The 16,540-nt window shown below is 41.1% G+C and overlaps 1 protein-coding gene across 7 annotated transcripts in view; it reads left to right on the top strand.

Moving 5' to 3' along the window:
- MGAT4D (MGAT4 family member D) overlaps positions 1-16,540 on the top strand; it is an 87,201-nt gene that overhangs the window by 55,899 nt on the left and 14,762 nt on the right. For all 7 annotated transcript variants that reach the window (XM_051819469.2, XM_051819470.2, XM_070047532.1 and 4 more), the window contains 5 exons: positions 2,255-2,301; positions 6,361-6,474; positions 8,177-8,252; positions 9,837-9,951; positions 14,489-14,619. In XM_051819469.2, the coding sequence (XP_051675429.2) occupies positions 2,255-2,301; positions 6,361-6,474; positions 8,177-8,252; positions 9,837-9,951; positions 14,489-14,619 (483 nt within the window). The remainder of the gene's footprint in view (positions 1-2,254; positions 2,302-6,360; positions 6,475-8,176; positions 8,253-9,836; positions 9,952-14,488; positions 14,620-16,540) is intronic.

Raw genomic sequence — 16,540 nt, forward strand, 5'->3', positions numbered from 1 at the left:
GAAATTAGGTAATACATCCAAAACACTGAGAATAATGCATGACACAGAGTAAGTGCATGGTAAATAATCATTTGAAATAATTATTTCTGAGATTTCCAGTGCACTATTATTTTATGAAAGAATGATATTGGAAACAACCAAAACATCAACAAGAGGGTGATTAAACTGTTATAAACCTACAACACAGTATTCTGTAATAATGAAAGGAGGATGAATATCTGTTCTCACTGATGCAAATGATGTCCATATCATGTTGTTGAGTGAAAAAATATCACATCATCATGTTATCCATGTAAAATTAAAGGCAAGGGAGGGATGGAGAAAATGAGGGAGGGAAGGAATAAAGTATGCTGGCAGATTAAATATATAAAGAAAAAAGAGATTGGGGCCAGTGCTGTGGCGTACTGGGTAAAGTTGCTGCCTACAGTGCCGGCATCCCATATGGGCACCGGTTCTAGTCCTGGCTGCTCTACTTCTGATCCAGCTCTCTGCTAATGTGCCCGGGAAAGCAGTGGAAGATGGCCCAAGTGCTTGGGCCCCAGCACCCACATGAGAAACCTGGAAGAAGTTCCTGGCTCCTGGCTTTGGATCAGCTCAGCCCCAGCCATTGAGACCATCTGGGGAGTGAACCAGTGGATGGAAGACCTCTCTCTCTCTCTCTCTCTCTCCCTGTCTCTCTCTCTCTCTCTCTGGCTCTGCTTCTCTAACTCTGCCTTTCAAATAAGTAAATATTTTTTTAAAAAAAGAGAAAGAGAATGAGCAAATTTTGGACTGCTAGTCTCCAAAATGAAACTGCTATTCTGAATGTGGAGTCAGGTGAATCTTCGATAAAGAGTATTCTTTTTTTTAGTGCACAAATTTTCTATAATAAAGATGTATTTGAATGCAGAAAAAAAAAAAAAACCTCAAAGCAAGTAATGGAGGAACGTCTAGGAAACTCTAAGACTGAAGAGTCATTCCATCCCAGTTTAATTTCTTCCTACTGGAAGTATACACATAATTCCCAAAATGCTTTGTCCTATTCTCTTCTTTCACATGACTGCCGCAATGCACATTTACCTTACATGTTCAGACTAATAATAAAATATTGGGGGACAAATTTCAAAATGGAAAGTAGAATACATAATTAGTATAAATTTAGTGCCATGTTTAAAATATACTATGTGTCAGCGGGACAAAATGCTGTTGATTCAATTGATGGTCATCTTAAGAAGCTTACAAACTGCATGGATAGATTTAGCCACATTTTGTCTGATATTTTATAACAAACCACCTGATGGTACACATTCAGCTATGCCTTTCAGCATTCTCAGGTTTGACAATAGATCTGTCATTTTTCAAAATGATGGCAGAATTTTTTGTTGGAACCACTTATGGGCCTCTATATTTTTTTAAATGCTATCTTTTAAAAGATTTATTTATTTATATATTTGAAAAACAGAGTTATAGGTCGACAGCGAGAGAGAGCGAGATCTTCCGTGGTTCACTCCCCAAATGTCTGCAAGGGCTGGGGCTGAGCCACACCAAAGCCAGGAATCAGGAGCTTCTTCTGTGTCTCCAATATGGGTGCAGGGACCACGTTCCTCTGCTTTCCCAGGCACATTAGCAGGGAGATGGATCAGAAGTGAAACAGCTGGGACTCAAACTGCCGGCCATGTGGGATGCTGGCGCTACAGGCTGCAGCTCAACTCGTTGGGCCACAGCACCAGCCCCTAAATGTCATTGAGAAAGGGTCCACATCATAAGAATTTTGTAAGCAAGTTTGTCGTGAAATGTAGCACACTGTTCAATGACAAACAAGTCCATAGAGGACACTGACGTGGAAAATTTGGGAATCAAAGTGAGCACTGCTGTCTGGAAAAATGTGGCATGATCCTGAAGTAGCTTTTTGTCATGGAACACTCACAAATGAAGACATTTCCAAAGAGCAGTGCTTCAAATCAAACCATTCCGAAATGGCTGTTTTAAGAGCAAAACATTTTCAGATGTATAGGGCTTTGTAAACCAATTTTAAAGGTTAAATAATAAATAGGAATATTCATATTGCAACAAAGGAAGAAGAATGAAATCTTTTCTAGATTCAAGTCAGTTTTTTCAAATATTTTAGATCCTTTCCTAGAAAGTAAAAACACAAGACATGTTTTAGGACATAATGACTTTCCACTCTTGTATTAGATTTACCTATAGCAAAAACTCTTACCTGAAAAAAACTATAAGATGTGCTTAATTTCAGTAAATTTTTTTTCGTTTTTAGATCCATGGAGATTATTTAAATTCTGTTGTTAACATGATTACAAAAAAGTAAGTATTGTCTGACAAACTTAAAATCTAGCCATTCTTTCCTCTTCCTATCCTGTTTTTTTTTTTTCCTGCCCAGTTGTGTGATTATTTCATTGGAGATCGTGTTCTGTTTTCCATGAGCACAAGGGTACAAAAAGAACCTCAGATTTTTCTACATTGCAGTGATATACATAGCTTATGATTTTCCCCAACTTTGCAGGTTATTTCCCCCATTGCAGTTCCTACTTTTCATGCTATAATTGATACAGTATCTATCCTCCATAAAAATCTATTGCTTCCCAGAGAATTCTTAAATGTCCGTGTATTTCCTACTGTATGAAGTTACTCTACCACTCCTGCTTACAATTTCCTTTGGATGTAAGCAGTGGAAGCACATGCTCACGAGTCACCGTGAAGTCATTTATCAAACAAAATACTGTGGAGTGGGCCCAGCCTTCCGAGTCCTTGAGTTCAAGCAGGTGGCGGAACTTGTAACAAACAAATCACAGCAAGGTGGTGGGCGTCATCGTAGGGCACAGGTAAGGCAGTATGAGAAGACACAGTTTAACCCTGACCTGAAGGTACCAAGAAAGACTTCCTTGAAATGACAATGATCCGCCGGCGCCGTGGCTCACTGGACTAATCCTCCGCCTTGTGGCGCTGGCACACCGGGTTCTAGTCCCAGTCGGGGCGCCGGATTCTGTCCCGGTTGCCCCTCTTCCAGGCCAGCTCTCTGCTGTGGCCAGGGAGTGCAGTGGAGGATGGCCCAGGTGCTTGGGCCCTGCACTCCATGGGAGACCAGGGGAAGCACCTGGCTCCTGCCTTTGGATCAGCGTGGTGCACCGGCAGCAGTGTGCTGGCTGCGGCAGCCATTGGAGGGCGAACCAACGGCAAAAGTTAGACCTTTCTCTCTCTCTCTCTCTCTCACTGTCCACTCTGCCTGTCAAAAAATAAAAATAAATAAAATAAAAATAAAAATTAAAAAAAATCCAGACAGCCAAGGGAGAAAGGTCACGCCTGGTGAGTAGACTCGCCTGGAAGACAGAGGGGCCAGTGATTTTTGGAACCGTGAGTGCTTCCTGGAACGTGGATGTCTGGGGTTAGGAGGGAGGATTGGTGGGAGATAATGGAGGCCACAGGGAGAGCAGGTCGTCTGGTGCCATGCTAAGGAAGATACACTCTCTGCTGTAGATGAGAGTGACAGACAGGGCCTGCACGCTGCATCTGCTCAATAGACATGCCTGATCTAACCAACAGGGTATTTTTGTTGTTGTCACTTTGTTATTTTGTTTTTCCTCGACAAATAGCCCGAGTGAATGAGGCATTCTTGTTCAAAGAATTCCAGCTAATAATGGTGGGATGGATAAAATTAGAAAATCACTATTTTGAAACATAACTGATGAAGGCATGCCAGCTGCTAAAGAGGGAAACAGTTGGTAGCTCAATTAGAGGGAATGGAGGGACTTTGATATGAAGAAGTGGGGAAAAAAACAAGTTTAGAGGGCTAGGAGAACAACAGGGGGAGGAGAAAGGATGGGAGACGCATCAAGGGAGAGGAGTTATTCCTCACTCCTGGAGGGGACTATTCTAGTTACTCCTGGAGTTGTTCAGACGTTGGACTGCTGCCGCTGTACTGTGAGGAGCTGTTCCAGCAGGTTCTGTGAAAGCTGAATCCTCCACCAGTGCTCACATCACTGCTGCTGTATCCTGCTGCCTACCACTGGCGACTTCCCCAGGAACAGAAGACAGGAAGAACACCCTCCCCTTCCACGGCTCCCAGTGTCTTGTCACTTGCTGCTTTCTGTAGGCAGAGGCTAGCAGGGGAGCCCTCTAGGACCAAGGGCAGAGCACAAGTGTGAGAATGCAGGCAGAGAGAAATAGGCCATGACCTGGACTTCTGAGTCATCTCCGTGTCATTCCGAGTTAGACAATGAGAGCGATGCGATGATCACTGTAGTGGGGCTGGGGAGTTGTGGCGCAGCAGGTGAAGCAGCCACCTGTGATGCTGGCATCCCGTAGGAGCACTGCTTTGGGTCCTGGCTGCTCCGCTTCTGTGCAGCTCTCTGCTAGTGCACCTGGGAAAGCAGCAGACGATGGCCCAAGTGCCTGACCCCTGCCTACATAGGACACCCAGATGAGTTCTGGGCTTCTGGCTTTGGTGTGGATTAACCCCAGGCCACTTAGGGCATTTGGGGGGGTGAACCATTGGATGGGAAAATATCTCTCTCTCTCTCTCTCTCTCTTTCTTTTTCAAAGGAAGGAAGGAAGGAAGGAAGGAAGACAGGAAGAAAGGAAGAAATACAGAGAGACCTAGGGGGTTATCACCCTCCCTTCAGTAACCTGGAAAGTAAACAAGCCTTTAGAGGAGAATTCCCCACCTCAGAAGCCATCTGGGGGCAAAACCACCAGGATGTGGGACATTCGATGAACAACTAACTGATGTGTTTTCTTCAAAAACACCAGATTGAGGGGTCAGCACTGTGGCGTGGTTGGTTAAGCCTCCACTTGCAGTGTCAGCCTTCCACATAGGTGGAATACTCCTGCCTCCTGGCTTCAGATCAGCACAGCTCTGGCTGTTGTGACCATCTGGAGAGTGAACCAGCAGATAGAAGACCTCTGTGTCTTTCAAATAAATAAAATAAATCTTAAAAAAAGAGAGAGAGGACAAAACAGAAGCCCTCGTTGTTTTCTTCCACATCAGTATTTTCTACCCCTTAAGGAGCAGTGACAAAAATTTGAACAGTGTTGTTGAGGGAGATTCCTGTGAACCAAACACATGGTCACTGAAATCCAAGCATTGTAAATTATACAAAGTGAGGACTGCCTATTTTGCACATAACTGAGCTTATACATATGAAAATTTTTCTAAAACTTTTTGATGAAGTATAAAAACATTTCATAAATCTCACATTTTAATTAATAATGTAATGCCTAAATTAAAATTCCACTTAAGATTATATTCTCTTTGTCTAAAGATAGACTATTGAAAATGTTCTACCTAGACCAGGAATATAGCCTAGAGTTTAAGAAGTCTGTGTGCCACACAGGAGTGCCTGAGTTTGCTTCTTGGCTGTGGTTCCTGACTCCAGCTTCCTGCCAGTGCAGATCCTGGGAGGCAGGGGTAAGGAGTCAAGTGGTTGGGCTCCTGCCTCCCACTTGGAAACCTATACTGAGTGCCTGACTCCTGGTTTGGCCCCAGCCTTGGCCCAGCTCTGGCTGTTGTAAGGCATTTGGGGAGTAAACCAGTGCATAGGAGATTTGTCTGTCTGTCTCTGCATGTCTTTGCCTTTCAAATAAATTAACAAAAATTTTTTTGAAAAACTAGAAAATAAAATATTCTAGTTGATTTTTCTGTTCTTTTTCTTAATGGTACCAGGTTTATAGCGCAACTTTTATAAACAGTATTTTATACATTTAAGTGATGTCCTTGTCAGTCTTTCAATATTAACTTAAAAATAAATATGTGAAGACTATTAATAATCCTCTAATGAGTTGTGAAAAGAGTCAGGTTTAATCCTTGCTATAGTTATCTAGTTTCAGGAGTCACATTGCTACTCAGTAGGTCTCTTCTTAAATTCATAATTATGCATCTAAAAATATATTCATGTGTTTACTTTTATGAAGTTAGTATACAGTATTAAAACTCATTAGTTCTATTATGTCAAGTGTCAGCATACACATTTTATTGTAAACTTAAAGAAACAAAATATGTATAACTGTAATGCAAAAAACTTACATTGTATCTTAAAAGGTTCATGGAAAATGAAATTAGAAAGTAAGCTTATTTTGGTACAAAAAAAATGTTTGAGATCCACACAGTTTTTTCATAGTTTGCATTGTCAATGAATTTTTGAAGACCCCTCATATAGTTTACTTTGTTCATATGTCTGTCATTACTTTATAAAAGAAATACTTGGCTAAGATATTAGTTTTATTATGTTGATACCATGTATTAACACATGAAATCATTTAAATCAAAATATGGAGACATGAATAATAAAAGTATATTTTAGTATCCGTTATGTAATTTATAGTAAATCAGATATTTAATTATAAGCCTCCTTTTCCTTCTGCTTGTAGATTCAAAAGGCAAGTGAAGTCCGGATCCTTAGAAGTCATTGCAATACCTGCGTTTTTTTATCCAGAGACATTACATGTCAATCAACTAGCTGATGACTCAGAAAAATTGGAGAGGTATGACATTTGAGAAAATAGTATGCTTAAATAACTGATTGTCTCGGATTCATTCTCTGAAGTAGCATCAGATAGATACTGTTGTAAGCAAAATGATGTGCTGAAGTCCCGCCTAAGTGCTTGCAAGAGCTGCCTAGTGCATCTCTGCCCAATGCGGTTTAGTGACATCAGATTGATGGCACAAAATCAACCACAGTGAACATGTTTACACCATGGGAATGGGCAAAAGCTACAAGCCAGTATGCTCCACTTCTCACCCCCAAGTCAGCTCTTAAACATTTGCCAACACGCCACTGATTATTTGTGCCAATATTTATAGTCAGTCATTAGCAAAGGGTTAAGAAGGGGGCAGGGAAAGCCTAGCATGGTGAGTCCTTAACCTGCATTCCAGTTGCTCTTGGTTGCTTGTCCCAGGCAGATAAACTCACCTGGTTTTCCTGAGTTTCCCCAACTTTCCAGTGTATCTGATGAAATCTGCATGATGTAGTTGGAAGAGACATTTTGAGAATGAAATTTTGACATTTATGAAAGAATATTGAAAAATTAAAGGTTCTAGACACAGACACATACAAAGCATTATACATCTTTGGTAACAAATATAGTCAGTGTTATGGAAACGTAAATATTTGGTTCCTCAAACCCAGCTTATTAAATAGAAAGTTCAGAAAGAAGAATATAAAGTTCTCATCCACGGAAGCTTTTTAGCTGTGCTTTGTTTTAAGAGTTTTTACCTTGCTTTTAATTTGTGACCCACGTCATGACCAGTCTTTGGAGTCATAACGCTGGCAGTCATTCCAGACACTTGCTTTACCTTCAACCCTTCTCATACATTGCTAACTTTTCTTTTTAAAGATCTCTTTCCACGTCATCCCTCTCATCTCCATTCCACTGCGTCAGACTCGACTCAGGCCTTCACCACTGCAGATCCATTTCCCCTCCCCAGTGCTAGCCCAGCCCAGCCTCTCCTCACTGCGTTCTCCGTACATAGCCAACAGAATCCCGTTCATAGGTGATAGGTCCAAAGTCTCCCACGTGTCATTAAAAAATCCTTCACAGCGTGGTCTCTGCCAGCCTGGCCATTCTCAGCTCTTTTCCATCAGCTCTCTGGGCTCTGGAACTCAGGAGGCCTGCCCTTTCCCACGCTCACACCTGCGCCACGCTGCCCATCCGCAAGGAATGCCCGTTCTTTCCTCTCCCCCTCCCATCTCATTGTAAGATTGCCACCATTGTTGATATCTTCGTAAACACTCATCTTGATGATATAACATTATGAATTGCCTGCCTTTTCATCCGGATTGTAAGACCCAGAGGGGCAAGAACTGCTTTGTGTGTTTCTCTTTGGCCTGGCCTCTAGTTTAGCATTCAGTTAGATTAACGCTTCTTTATGCATTCATTTGAACAAGCCTTAAGGTCAGAGAGGATATTATCTTATTACCCAGATAAGAAAAGTTTCTATCTAGATAGAAATTTAACCAGAATATAAGATAAATAGATTAAGTTTATCCTCATTCAGCAGTGACAGCAGGCACTGTCTGTTGCATGGATGGGAAACTTTTTAGTATAAACTTGCTCAATTTTACTTAATGCCACTAGTACTCTAATAGTGAACAATAAAAGGCCTGTTCTTTAATTACTAAAGTGTGCTTATAAATAAAATTTGAAGAATAATGACAAGTATTAATATTATATTGCTTATCTTTAGCTGGCGAATGAAACAAGTATTGGACTTTTGTGTTTTGATGCTGTATGCCCAACCCAAGGCCATGTACTATTTACAGGTAAAAACTTGGTGTGTGTCTGTGTGTCTATACCACATATTATAAAATATTATTTTTCTCCCTCACTTCTTTAATTCCTTCCTTCCTCGTTGTGTCTCTCAGACTTACTTTATACCCAGAAAACAGAAAATACTCATAGAAAATACTGTATTAAAGTGCTAAAAGGAAGCTAAAAATGCACTATCGATTTTTCTTATTGAGTTCACTGTAACAGAGTAAATTATAGTTGCCCAAAGCAAAGTGAAAAGAAAATCTCAAATTAGAAAAAAAACTAGAAATTTTTCTGCCTGTATTTCTTTGCTAACAATTTATTTGATTAAGCAAATGTATTTTGAGCACTTATTTTATGTCAGGAATTACCTTTGCTTCCCCTTGCCCTCCTGTGTTGCCTCACACTTTATGAGTAACGCAGTTCTCTAGTGCCTTACTGTATTTGTAAAAATAAAGTACTGTGTGTAGTTGGGACTCCCTAAATCCCTGCATAGTGTTAAGTAAGATTGCAGGTTTCTGAACGCATGCACAACCACACCTCACAGATGACGGCACATGTGTGAGAAGAGTGTGGGAAGATAATTGGAGAAGAGAGAGAATGAGAAGGAACAAAAGCAAGGTCTTCACTTTTACTGGAAGTAAAGATGCCTCTTAGCTCCTAGGTGGGGGTAACGTAAGGAAGCGTGAGCTCCAACCCACATCCTCTTTGCAATGTGAGACACCAGGATTCCACTTTGTGGCCTGGTAGTGCCCAAGGACTTCCACGCTTTTCTTTACCAGTTAGAAGGCCTAAGAACTCTTTAAATTATGTCAGTTCCCCCTCTCTCTTACAGAGGCCCAGCTTGGGGTTTATTTGCATCATAATTCTAGCCAGGGAGCTGTGGACAAGAGTGCTCAACTCCTCTTTGTCTTCTCTTTGCTATCTGGAGACAGAACATGGCACATCTTATCTCGGGCATAAAGCTGGTTGACTTTGCTAGGGTCTGTATCTCCCCCTGCCCTCTTTAAAAACAAACAAACAAAATAGCATGTTGGAAGTCTAACAGCCAGAATGATGGAGTTTGAGGTGGAGGTCTTTGGGAAGTGATCAGGTCTCAAGGGCAAAGTCCCCTGGCTGAGTGGTGCCCACATTCAAGCGGCCGCACAGAGCTCGTGAGCCCCACGCACTATGTGAGGACATCAAGGTCATGCACCACCTGTGAAGAACGGCCAGCTGCAGACAGCGAATCTGCTGGCATCTTAATCTTGGACTTCCCAACCTCCAGAATTGCCAATCTGTGCCATCTTGCTGTGACAATCCAGAAACCAGAGTATATGTGAGGATGAAAATAGAGTCAGGTAAGGACTGTTTCAAAGAGGAATGTTAGAGATTAGTCATTAGGAAATAAACAGGTTAACTTCTGGTCTGGTTAATCTCAGAATCAGAAAATAAAACTGTCTAACTGTAAACACTTTCAGTGAGTTGACTAAAAATAAAACTAATACCCATAAAAATATTTTATCAGTGTATTCCATTGCATTTTCTATTTTCAAACTAATATAACTTACTCAATGGAAGCATTAAATGTACTTTTTTGGTTTTTCTTTCTCCAGCTAGAAGATGACATCATAGCTAAACAGATGTACTTTACAAAAATAGTGGATTTTGTGCGTAATATTACTTCAAATGATTGGTTTTGCATTGAGTTTTCGGTGCTTGGGTTCATAGGTAAGCAGTGGATCTGTTTTATCGTATCAAACTTTTAAACACACACGTACACACACAGAATAATCCTAAAAGTTTTTAGATTTTATTTTATTTATTTGAGAGGTAGAGTTACAGATGTACAGAGGGAGAGACAGGGTAAAAGGTTTTCCTTCTTTTTTTTTTTTTTTTTCCTTTGACAGGCAGAGTGGATAGTGAGAGAGAGAGAGACAGAGAGAAAGATCTTCCTTTTGCCATTGGTTCACCCTCCAATGGCCGCCACGGCTGGCGTGCTGCGGCCGACGCACCGCACTGATCCGAAAGCAGAAGCCAGGTGCTTCTCCTGGTCTCCCATGGGGTGCAGGGCCCAAGCACTTGGGCCATCCTCCACTGCACTCCCGGGCCACAGCAGAGAGCTGGCCTGGAAGAGGGGCAACCGGGACAGAATCCAGCGCCCCAACAGGGACTAGAACCTGGTGTGCCGGCGCCGCTAGGTGGAGGATTAGCCTATTGAGCCACGGCGCCAGCCTGAAAGGTTTTCCATCTGCTGGTTCATTCCCCAAATAGCCGCAACAGCCAGAGCTGCGCTGATCCGAAGCCAGCATCCAGGAGATTCTTCCAGGTCTCCCACACAGGTACAGGGGCCCAAGGAGTTGGGTCATCTTCTACTGCTTTCCCAAACCATAGCAGACAGAAGTGGAGCAGCCAGGACGTGAATAGGTGCCCATATGGGATGCCAGCACTGCAGGCAGCTTTACTCATTATGCCACAGTGCCAGACCCAGATAACATATTTTTAAACCAGACTTTTTGTCTATATAAGCAGTTTAAACATCAACATAAATTTACATGTTATAAAAGAGCTACCATTTATTAAATGGTTGCTAAGAGTCTGGTGCATGTTAGCTCAGTTACTAAAATATCTCTTTTTTATGTAGAATACTGAGACTCTGAGAATTAAAGTTGTAGAGAAGCTGTACGAATATTGCACTCTAAAGTCTTTGCAATTTCCAGTATGCCAAATCTGACATTTTTAAAGAATAAAAAATATGAGGTGGGTGTTTTGGTGCAGTGGGGTAAGCTTCAGCTTGGGATATGTGCATCCCGTGTCTGAGTGTCAGCTCCAGTCCCGGCTACTCAGCTTCCTGATAATGCCCCTGAGAAGCAGCAGGCAATGGCTCAAGTACTTGGGCCCTGCCACCCACATGGGAGACCAGGATGGAGTTCCAGCCTCTTGGCTTCAGCCTGGCCCAGTCCTGGCTATTGTGGGTATTTGGAGAGTGAAACAGTAGATAGAAGATTCTCTCTCTTGCTCTCTCTCCCTCTCTCTCTGGCTTTCTTTCTGTGTGTGTGTGTATTTTTCTGTGCCTTTAAAGTAGATGAAAAGAAATATTTTTAAAACATGTGAATTATACTGAACACTGAAAAGTTAATGAAACTGCAGCAAACTAAAGCAGATAACATAACCTAGTAAGAGCTTAAACCTAGTTTTACAGTGATTTTTTTTGTATTTTACACTTTTTCCTTTTGCTGTTCTTTGAACCTCAAGGCAACAGGCTGAACATCATAGTTCATCACATAGTGCGTGACATCATCGATTCATGCCAGAGCTCTTATTCTTTCCGACTTTCAATCCCTACTCTTACTTTGTCCCATGCCTCATTGTTGTTTGTACGCTAATTATGTTCAGAAGAGACAGATTAAAGACAGATGTTCATGTAAAACGCTGGTGTTCCTCGTGATCGTGTCTGTTTTAAATTTACACAATTGAGGCCGGCGCCGTGGCTCAATAGGCTAATCCTCCACCTTGCGGCGCCGGCACACCGGGTTCTAGTCCCGGTTGGGGCGCCGGATTCTGTCCCGGTTGCCCCTCTTCCAGGCCAGCTCTCTGCTCTGGCCAGGGAGTGCAGTGGAGGATGGCCCAGGTGCTTGGGCCCTGCACCCCATGGGAGACCAGGAAAAGCACCTGGCTCCTGGCTCCTGCCATCGGATCAGCGCGGTGCGCCGGCCGCAGCGCGCTGGCCGCGGCGGCCATTGGAGGGTGAACCAACGGCAAAGGAAGACCTTTCTCTCTCTGTCTCTCTCTCACTGTCCACTCTGCCTGTCAAAAATAAATAAATAAATAAATAAATAAATAAAAAATAAAAAAAAAATTTACACAATTGGTATGTCAGTTAGCCTACTCTTGTCCTTTACACTTTTGTCCTCAAAACTAGGTTTAAGCTCTCACAAGGTTATGTTACCTGTTTTAGTTTGCTGTTTCGTTGCTGTGTATGTACTGTGTTAAATAATCCATTTGACTTACCCACTCCTTGGGAGGTACATCTGATTGCTTCCAATTTCCTGTGACCACAGAAGAAACAAAGTGACATACATGTGCCCTGGGGTGGGATTGCAGAGGACCGATGCAGCTGGCTCTCTAGCATTCCTGAATTGCTTTGCAAACTGGCTGTGCAGCTGATGCCCTCATAAGTAGGACATATGAATTAATGCTTCCCCATGTTGGACAACATTTGGTTTACCCATTAATTAATAACAATTCCTTTTGGCATTCGAAATAAGGTAAAACATTTCTCAGGTTGCAAGTAACGTCTATTTGTCCTACATGTATTTATTTAGTGGACCACTTTTTTTTTTTTTAATTTTCTTTTTTTTTTTGACAGGCAGAGTGGACAGTGAGAGAGAGAGAGACAGAGAGAAAGGTCTTCCTTTTGCCGTTGGTTCACTCTAATGGCCGCCGTGGCCAGCGCGCTGCGGCCAGCGCACCGTGCAGATCCGATGGCAGGAGCCAGGTACTTATCCTGGTCTCCCATGGGGTGCAGGGCCCAAGGACTTTGGGCCATCCTCCACTGCACTCCCTGGCCACAGCAGAGAGCTGGCCTGGAAGAGGGGCAACCGGGACAGAATCCGGCGCCCCGACCGGGACTAGAACCCGGTGTGCCGGCGCCGCAAGGCGGAGGATTAGCCTAGTGAGCCGCGACGCCGGCCAGTGGACCACTTTTTTTTTCTCAGATTTTCTATAAAACTGTAAAGCCCCCAAAGGTTTTTTGTTTGTTTGTTTGTTTTTGCTTAGCCTTAGTTAAATAAAGGGAAAAAATATAGGCAATAGTAATGTCTGGTGAGAGGGCTGGAAAGAAAATATATTGATATATGACTCTGACAATTTAAAATTTTCAAGGAATTTATCATTCTCAGCTAAGTCAGATATGAGAAGCACAGAGAATGATTACATTCTATCTTTTTTTTTTTTCTTAAAGATTTTATTTTATTTGAAAGGCAGAATGACAGAGAGAGGGAGACATGGAATGATACTGATTTTTCATCTTCTGGTTCACTCTCCAGACGGTCACAATGGCAGGGGCTGGGCCAAAGCCAGGTGTCCCGAATTCATCCAGGTCTTTCACATGAGTGGCAGGGACCCAAGTGTTGGCGTCTTCTTCCGCTGCTTTCCCAGGCATATTAGCAGGGAGCTGGATTGGAAACAGAGCAGCCAAGATTCGAACCTGCACTCCAGAATGGGATACCAGTGTCCCTAGCTGTGACTTTAGCCGCTGTGCCACAACATCGACCCCAGAAAATGATTGCATTCCAATCACCACAGGAACACATTGATCAGGGAGCACTATCTATGTGACTCCAAAGTCTTCTTTAAGCTTACATTCTAAAAATTTAAAAAGACTTCACTTTTGTTATCATATTAACAATTGTTAGTTATTGTTTACCATGAAAATGATCTTGTTACAGAGAAATTTACAGCATGCTGACACCATTTTGGTCACTGAATGACGTACTTCAGCAACTGTCAAATTTGGCTACTATATGGTATGACATCTGTTTTGTCATTGTAGGGTAACAAAAAATTTAAAAACAAGCTTACATTTGACCAAGTGACCTATACAAGACCCAGTGAAGAGTGAAGTATGCTTACATCCTACTATTGTCCTTATCAAATGTTTAGATGTATTTTACATTATTTGCTTTCAAGTGAACACTTAAGTGAATCTTATCCCTTCAACTTCATTTTAGGATTAGAGATGCAATCTATTAGGAAGAAAATTGGACTTAATGGAGCCATTTTAAAATAAAGTAAATTTTTAAGAATAATAAATACAAAAGAAAAATAGTACACAGATAAACAATGCTTAAATGGTGAGATAGCACAATGTTTTAATAAGCTTAGGTACTAAATGTGAAAATGTAATAGATGATAAAGTACTACAAGATTCAGGCCAAAAAAATGAATTTTGTGCAAAATTAAGTAATTAGAGCTGCTATAATTTCCATTTTATTTACTTACTTTCACTTGATTTAGAAAATCTACCCTCATTACTTACCACAATTGCTTTCCTGAGACTATTGGTTATTCTAAACCTGCTTACACTATTCCTCTTTGGAAGTGGTCATCTTTGATCTTTAAACCATTCTCAACTTCATTAATGCCCTAAACTTTATTTCTAAGGAATAGAATATATTTAAATCTTAACATTTTTTGCTCTTTTCCAAGTTAATAGAATGGACAAGTATATGTGTGTTACTTGCATTTGTTTACTTTTTCTCCACAGGAAAGCTGTTCAGATCAGAAGACTTAACTGACCTTGTACGTTTCTTTTTGATGTTCTACAAAGACAAACCCATAGACAGTCTCTTAAGTGAGATTTTTCATTTAAAGATGTGTGATACAAGAAAGCATCCTGTGAGTATTTTGTTACTTTATAAGTAGTAATTATTTTTGGAAAATACCATATGTCTAATGTAATTATCTAAAATTTATTTACCAAACCAAACCTGCTGAGTGCATTAAAAATTTTAACCTCCAATAGCCTAAATTTTTACTGAATTTTTAAAAATGATACAGTCCTGACATGAAAACCAAGGAGCACATATTTCTCCCATGAGTATGGATACAAAAATCTTCAACCAAAATAGAGTGAATAGTATCAAGCAATTTATGAAAAAGAATGATTTGCCATACCAATTTGTATTTTTTTTAAGAATTCTTTTATTTATTTGAAAGAGTTACAGAGAGAGGCAGAGCCAGAGAGGTAGAGGTAGAGGTAGAGGTAGAGGTAGAGGGAGAGAGAGATGTCTTCCATTCTGCCGGTTCTCTCCCCAAAACTGCAATGGCCAGAGCTGAGCTGATCCGAAGCCAGGAGCCAGGAGCTTCCTCTGGGTCTCCCACGTGGATGCAGGGACCCAAGGAGTTGGGCCATCTTCTACTGCTTTCCCAGGCCATAGCAGAAAGGTAGATCGGAGAAGGAGCAGCCGGGACCAGAACCAGAGCCCACATGGGATGCCAGCGCTGCAGGCTGGGGCTTTAACTTGCTGAGCCACAGCACCAGCCCCCAATTTGTATTATCATATGAATACAAGACTGGCTTAATATTTGAAAATCATATGGTATAATCCACCAATTTATGATTCTAAAGAAGAAAAGTCACATGATGTTATCGATTGATGGAGAAAAAAATAATTTGACAGAATTCAACATCTCTTCATATAAAAACTCTCAGTCAACCAGAGATAGAAAAGAAGTTCTCATATGATAATCATCAAGAGAAATCCTACTGTTAAGGTAATTTCATGCTTAATGTGAAAGAGCAAATACTTTCTCCCTAAGACTGGGGAAAAAGGCGATGTTGTCTATCCTTACCACTCTTTTTTTTTTTTTTAATTTATTTATTTAGAGAAAGGTCTTCCTTTCGTTGGTTCACTCCCCAAATGGCCACTACAGCCGGCGCTGTGCCAATCAGAAGCCAGGAGCCAGGTTCTTTTTCCTGATCTCCCATGCGGGTGCAGGGGCCCAAGCACTTGGGCCATCCTCCACTGCCTTCCCAGGCCACAACAGAGAGCTATACTGGAAGAGGAGCAACCAGGACTAGAATCCAGTGCCCATATGGGATGCCGACGCCACAGGCAGAGGATTAACCAAGTGAGCCACGGCGCCAGCCCCATATCCTTACCACTCTTATGCAACATTTTACTGGAATTCAAACCAGTGCAACTAAACTAAAAGAGAAAATATTAAGTCATACAGATTGGAAAACAGATGCCATAATTGTCCTTGGAGGAAATCTCAAGGAAGACATACACGTATATACACACATATACACACACACTCACATACATCCAGGAACTGATAAGTTGCTGAGTAAAGTTGCAAAATTATAAAATCCACAAACACAAAACACCATCATTTCTCTATGAAACAGCAATGAAAATTTGAAAACTAAAATCTAAAAAATATTTATAATTTGCATGTGGTTGTATAAGACTAACAAAATATGTATATTATCTGTATGCTGAAATCTTCAAAATTCTGGTGAAGAAATAGACATACTATGATCATGGATTGGAAAGGTTAACATAGTCAAAGTATAAATGCTTCACAAATTAATCTATAGACTTACTGCAATGCCAATTAAAATCCTAGCAGGAATGATTTTGTAAATATATACAAGCTGTTTTTTAAACTTCTAAGAAAAGAAAAAAGAACTACATTAGCTAAAATAATTTGACAATGAATAATAAAGGCAGGTAAGATTTTACTTCATTCTAAAGTTTATTCAAAAGCCACAGTAATCACAACAAGTCTTATTAAAGCAAAGGGATAAATG

The sequence above is a fragment of the Oryctolagus cuniculus genome, chromosome 8 (assembly GCF_964237555.1).
Source record: "Oryctolagus cuniculus chromosome 8, mOryCun1.1, whole genome shotgun sequence".
Lineage (NCBI taxonomy): Eukaryota > Metazoa > Chordata > Mammalia > Lagomorpha > Leporidae > Oryctolagus > Oryctolagus cuniculus.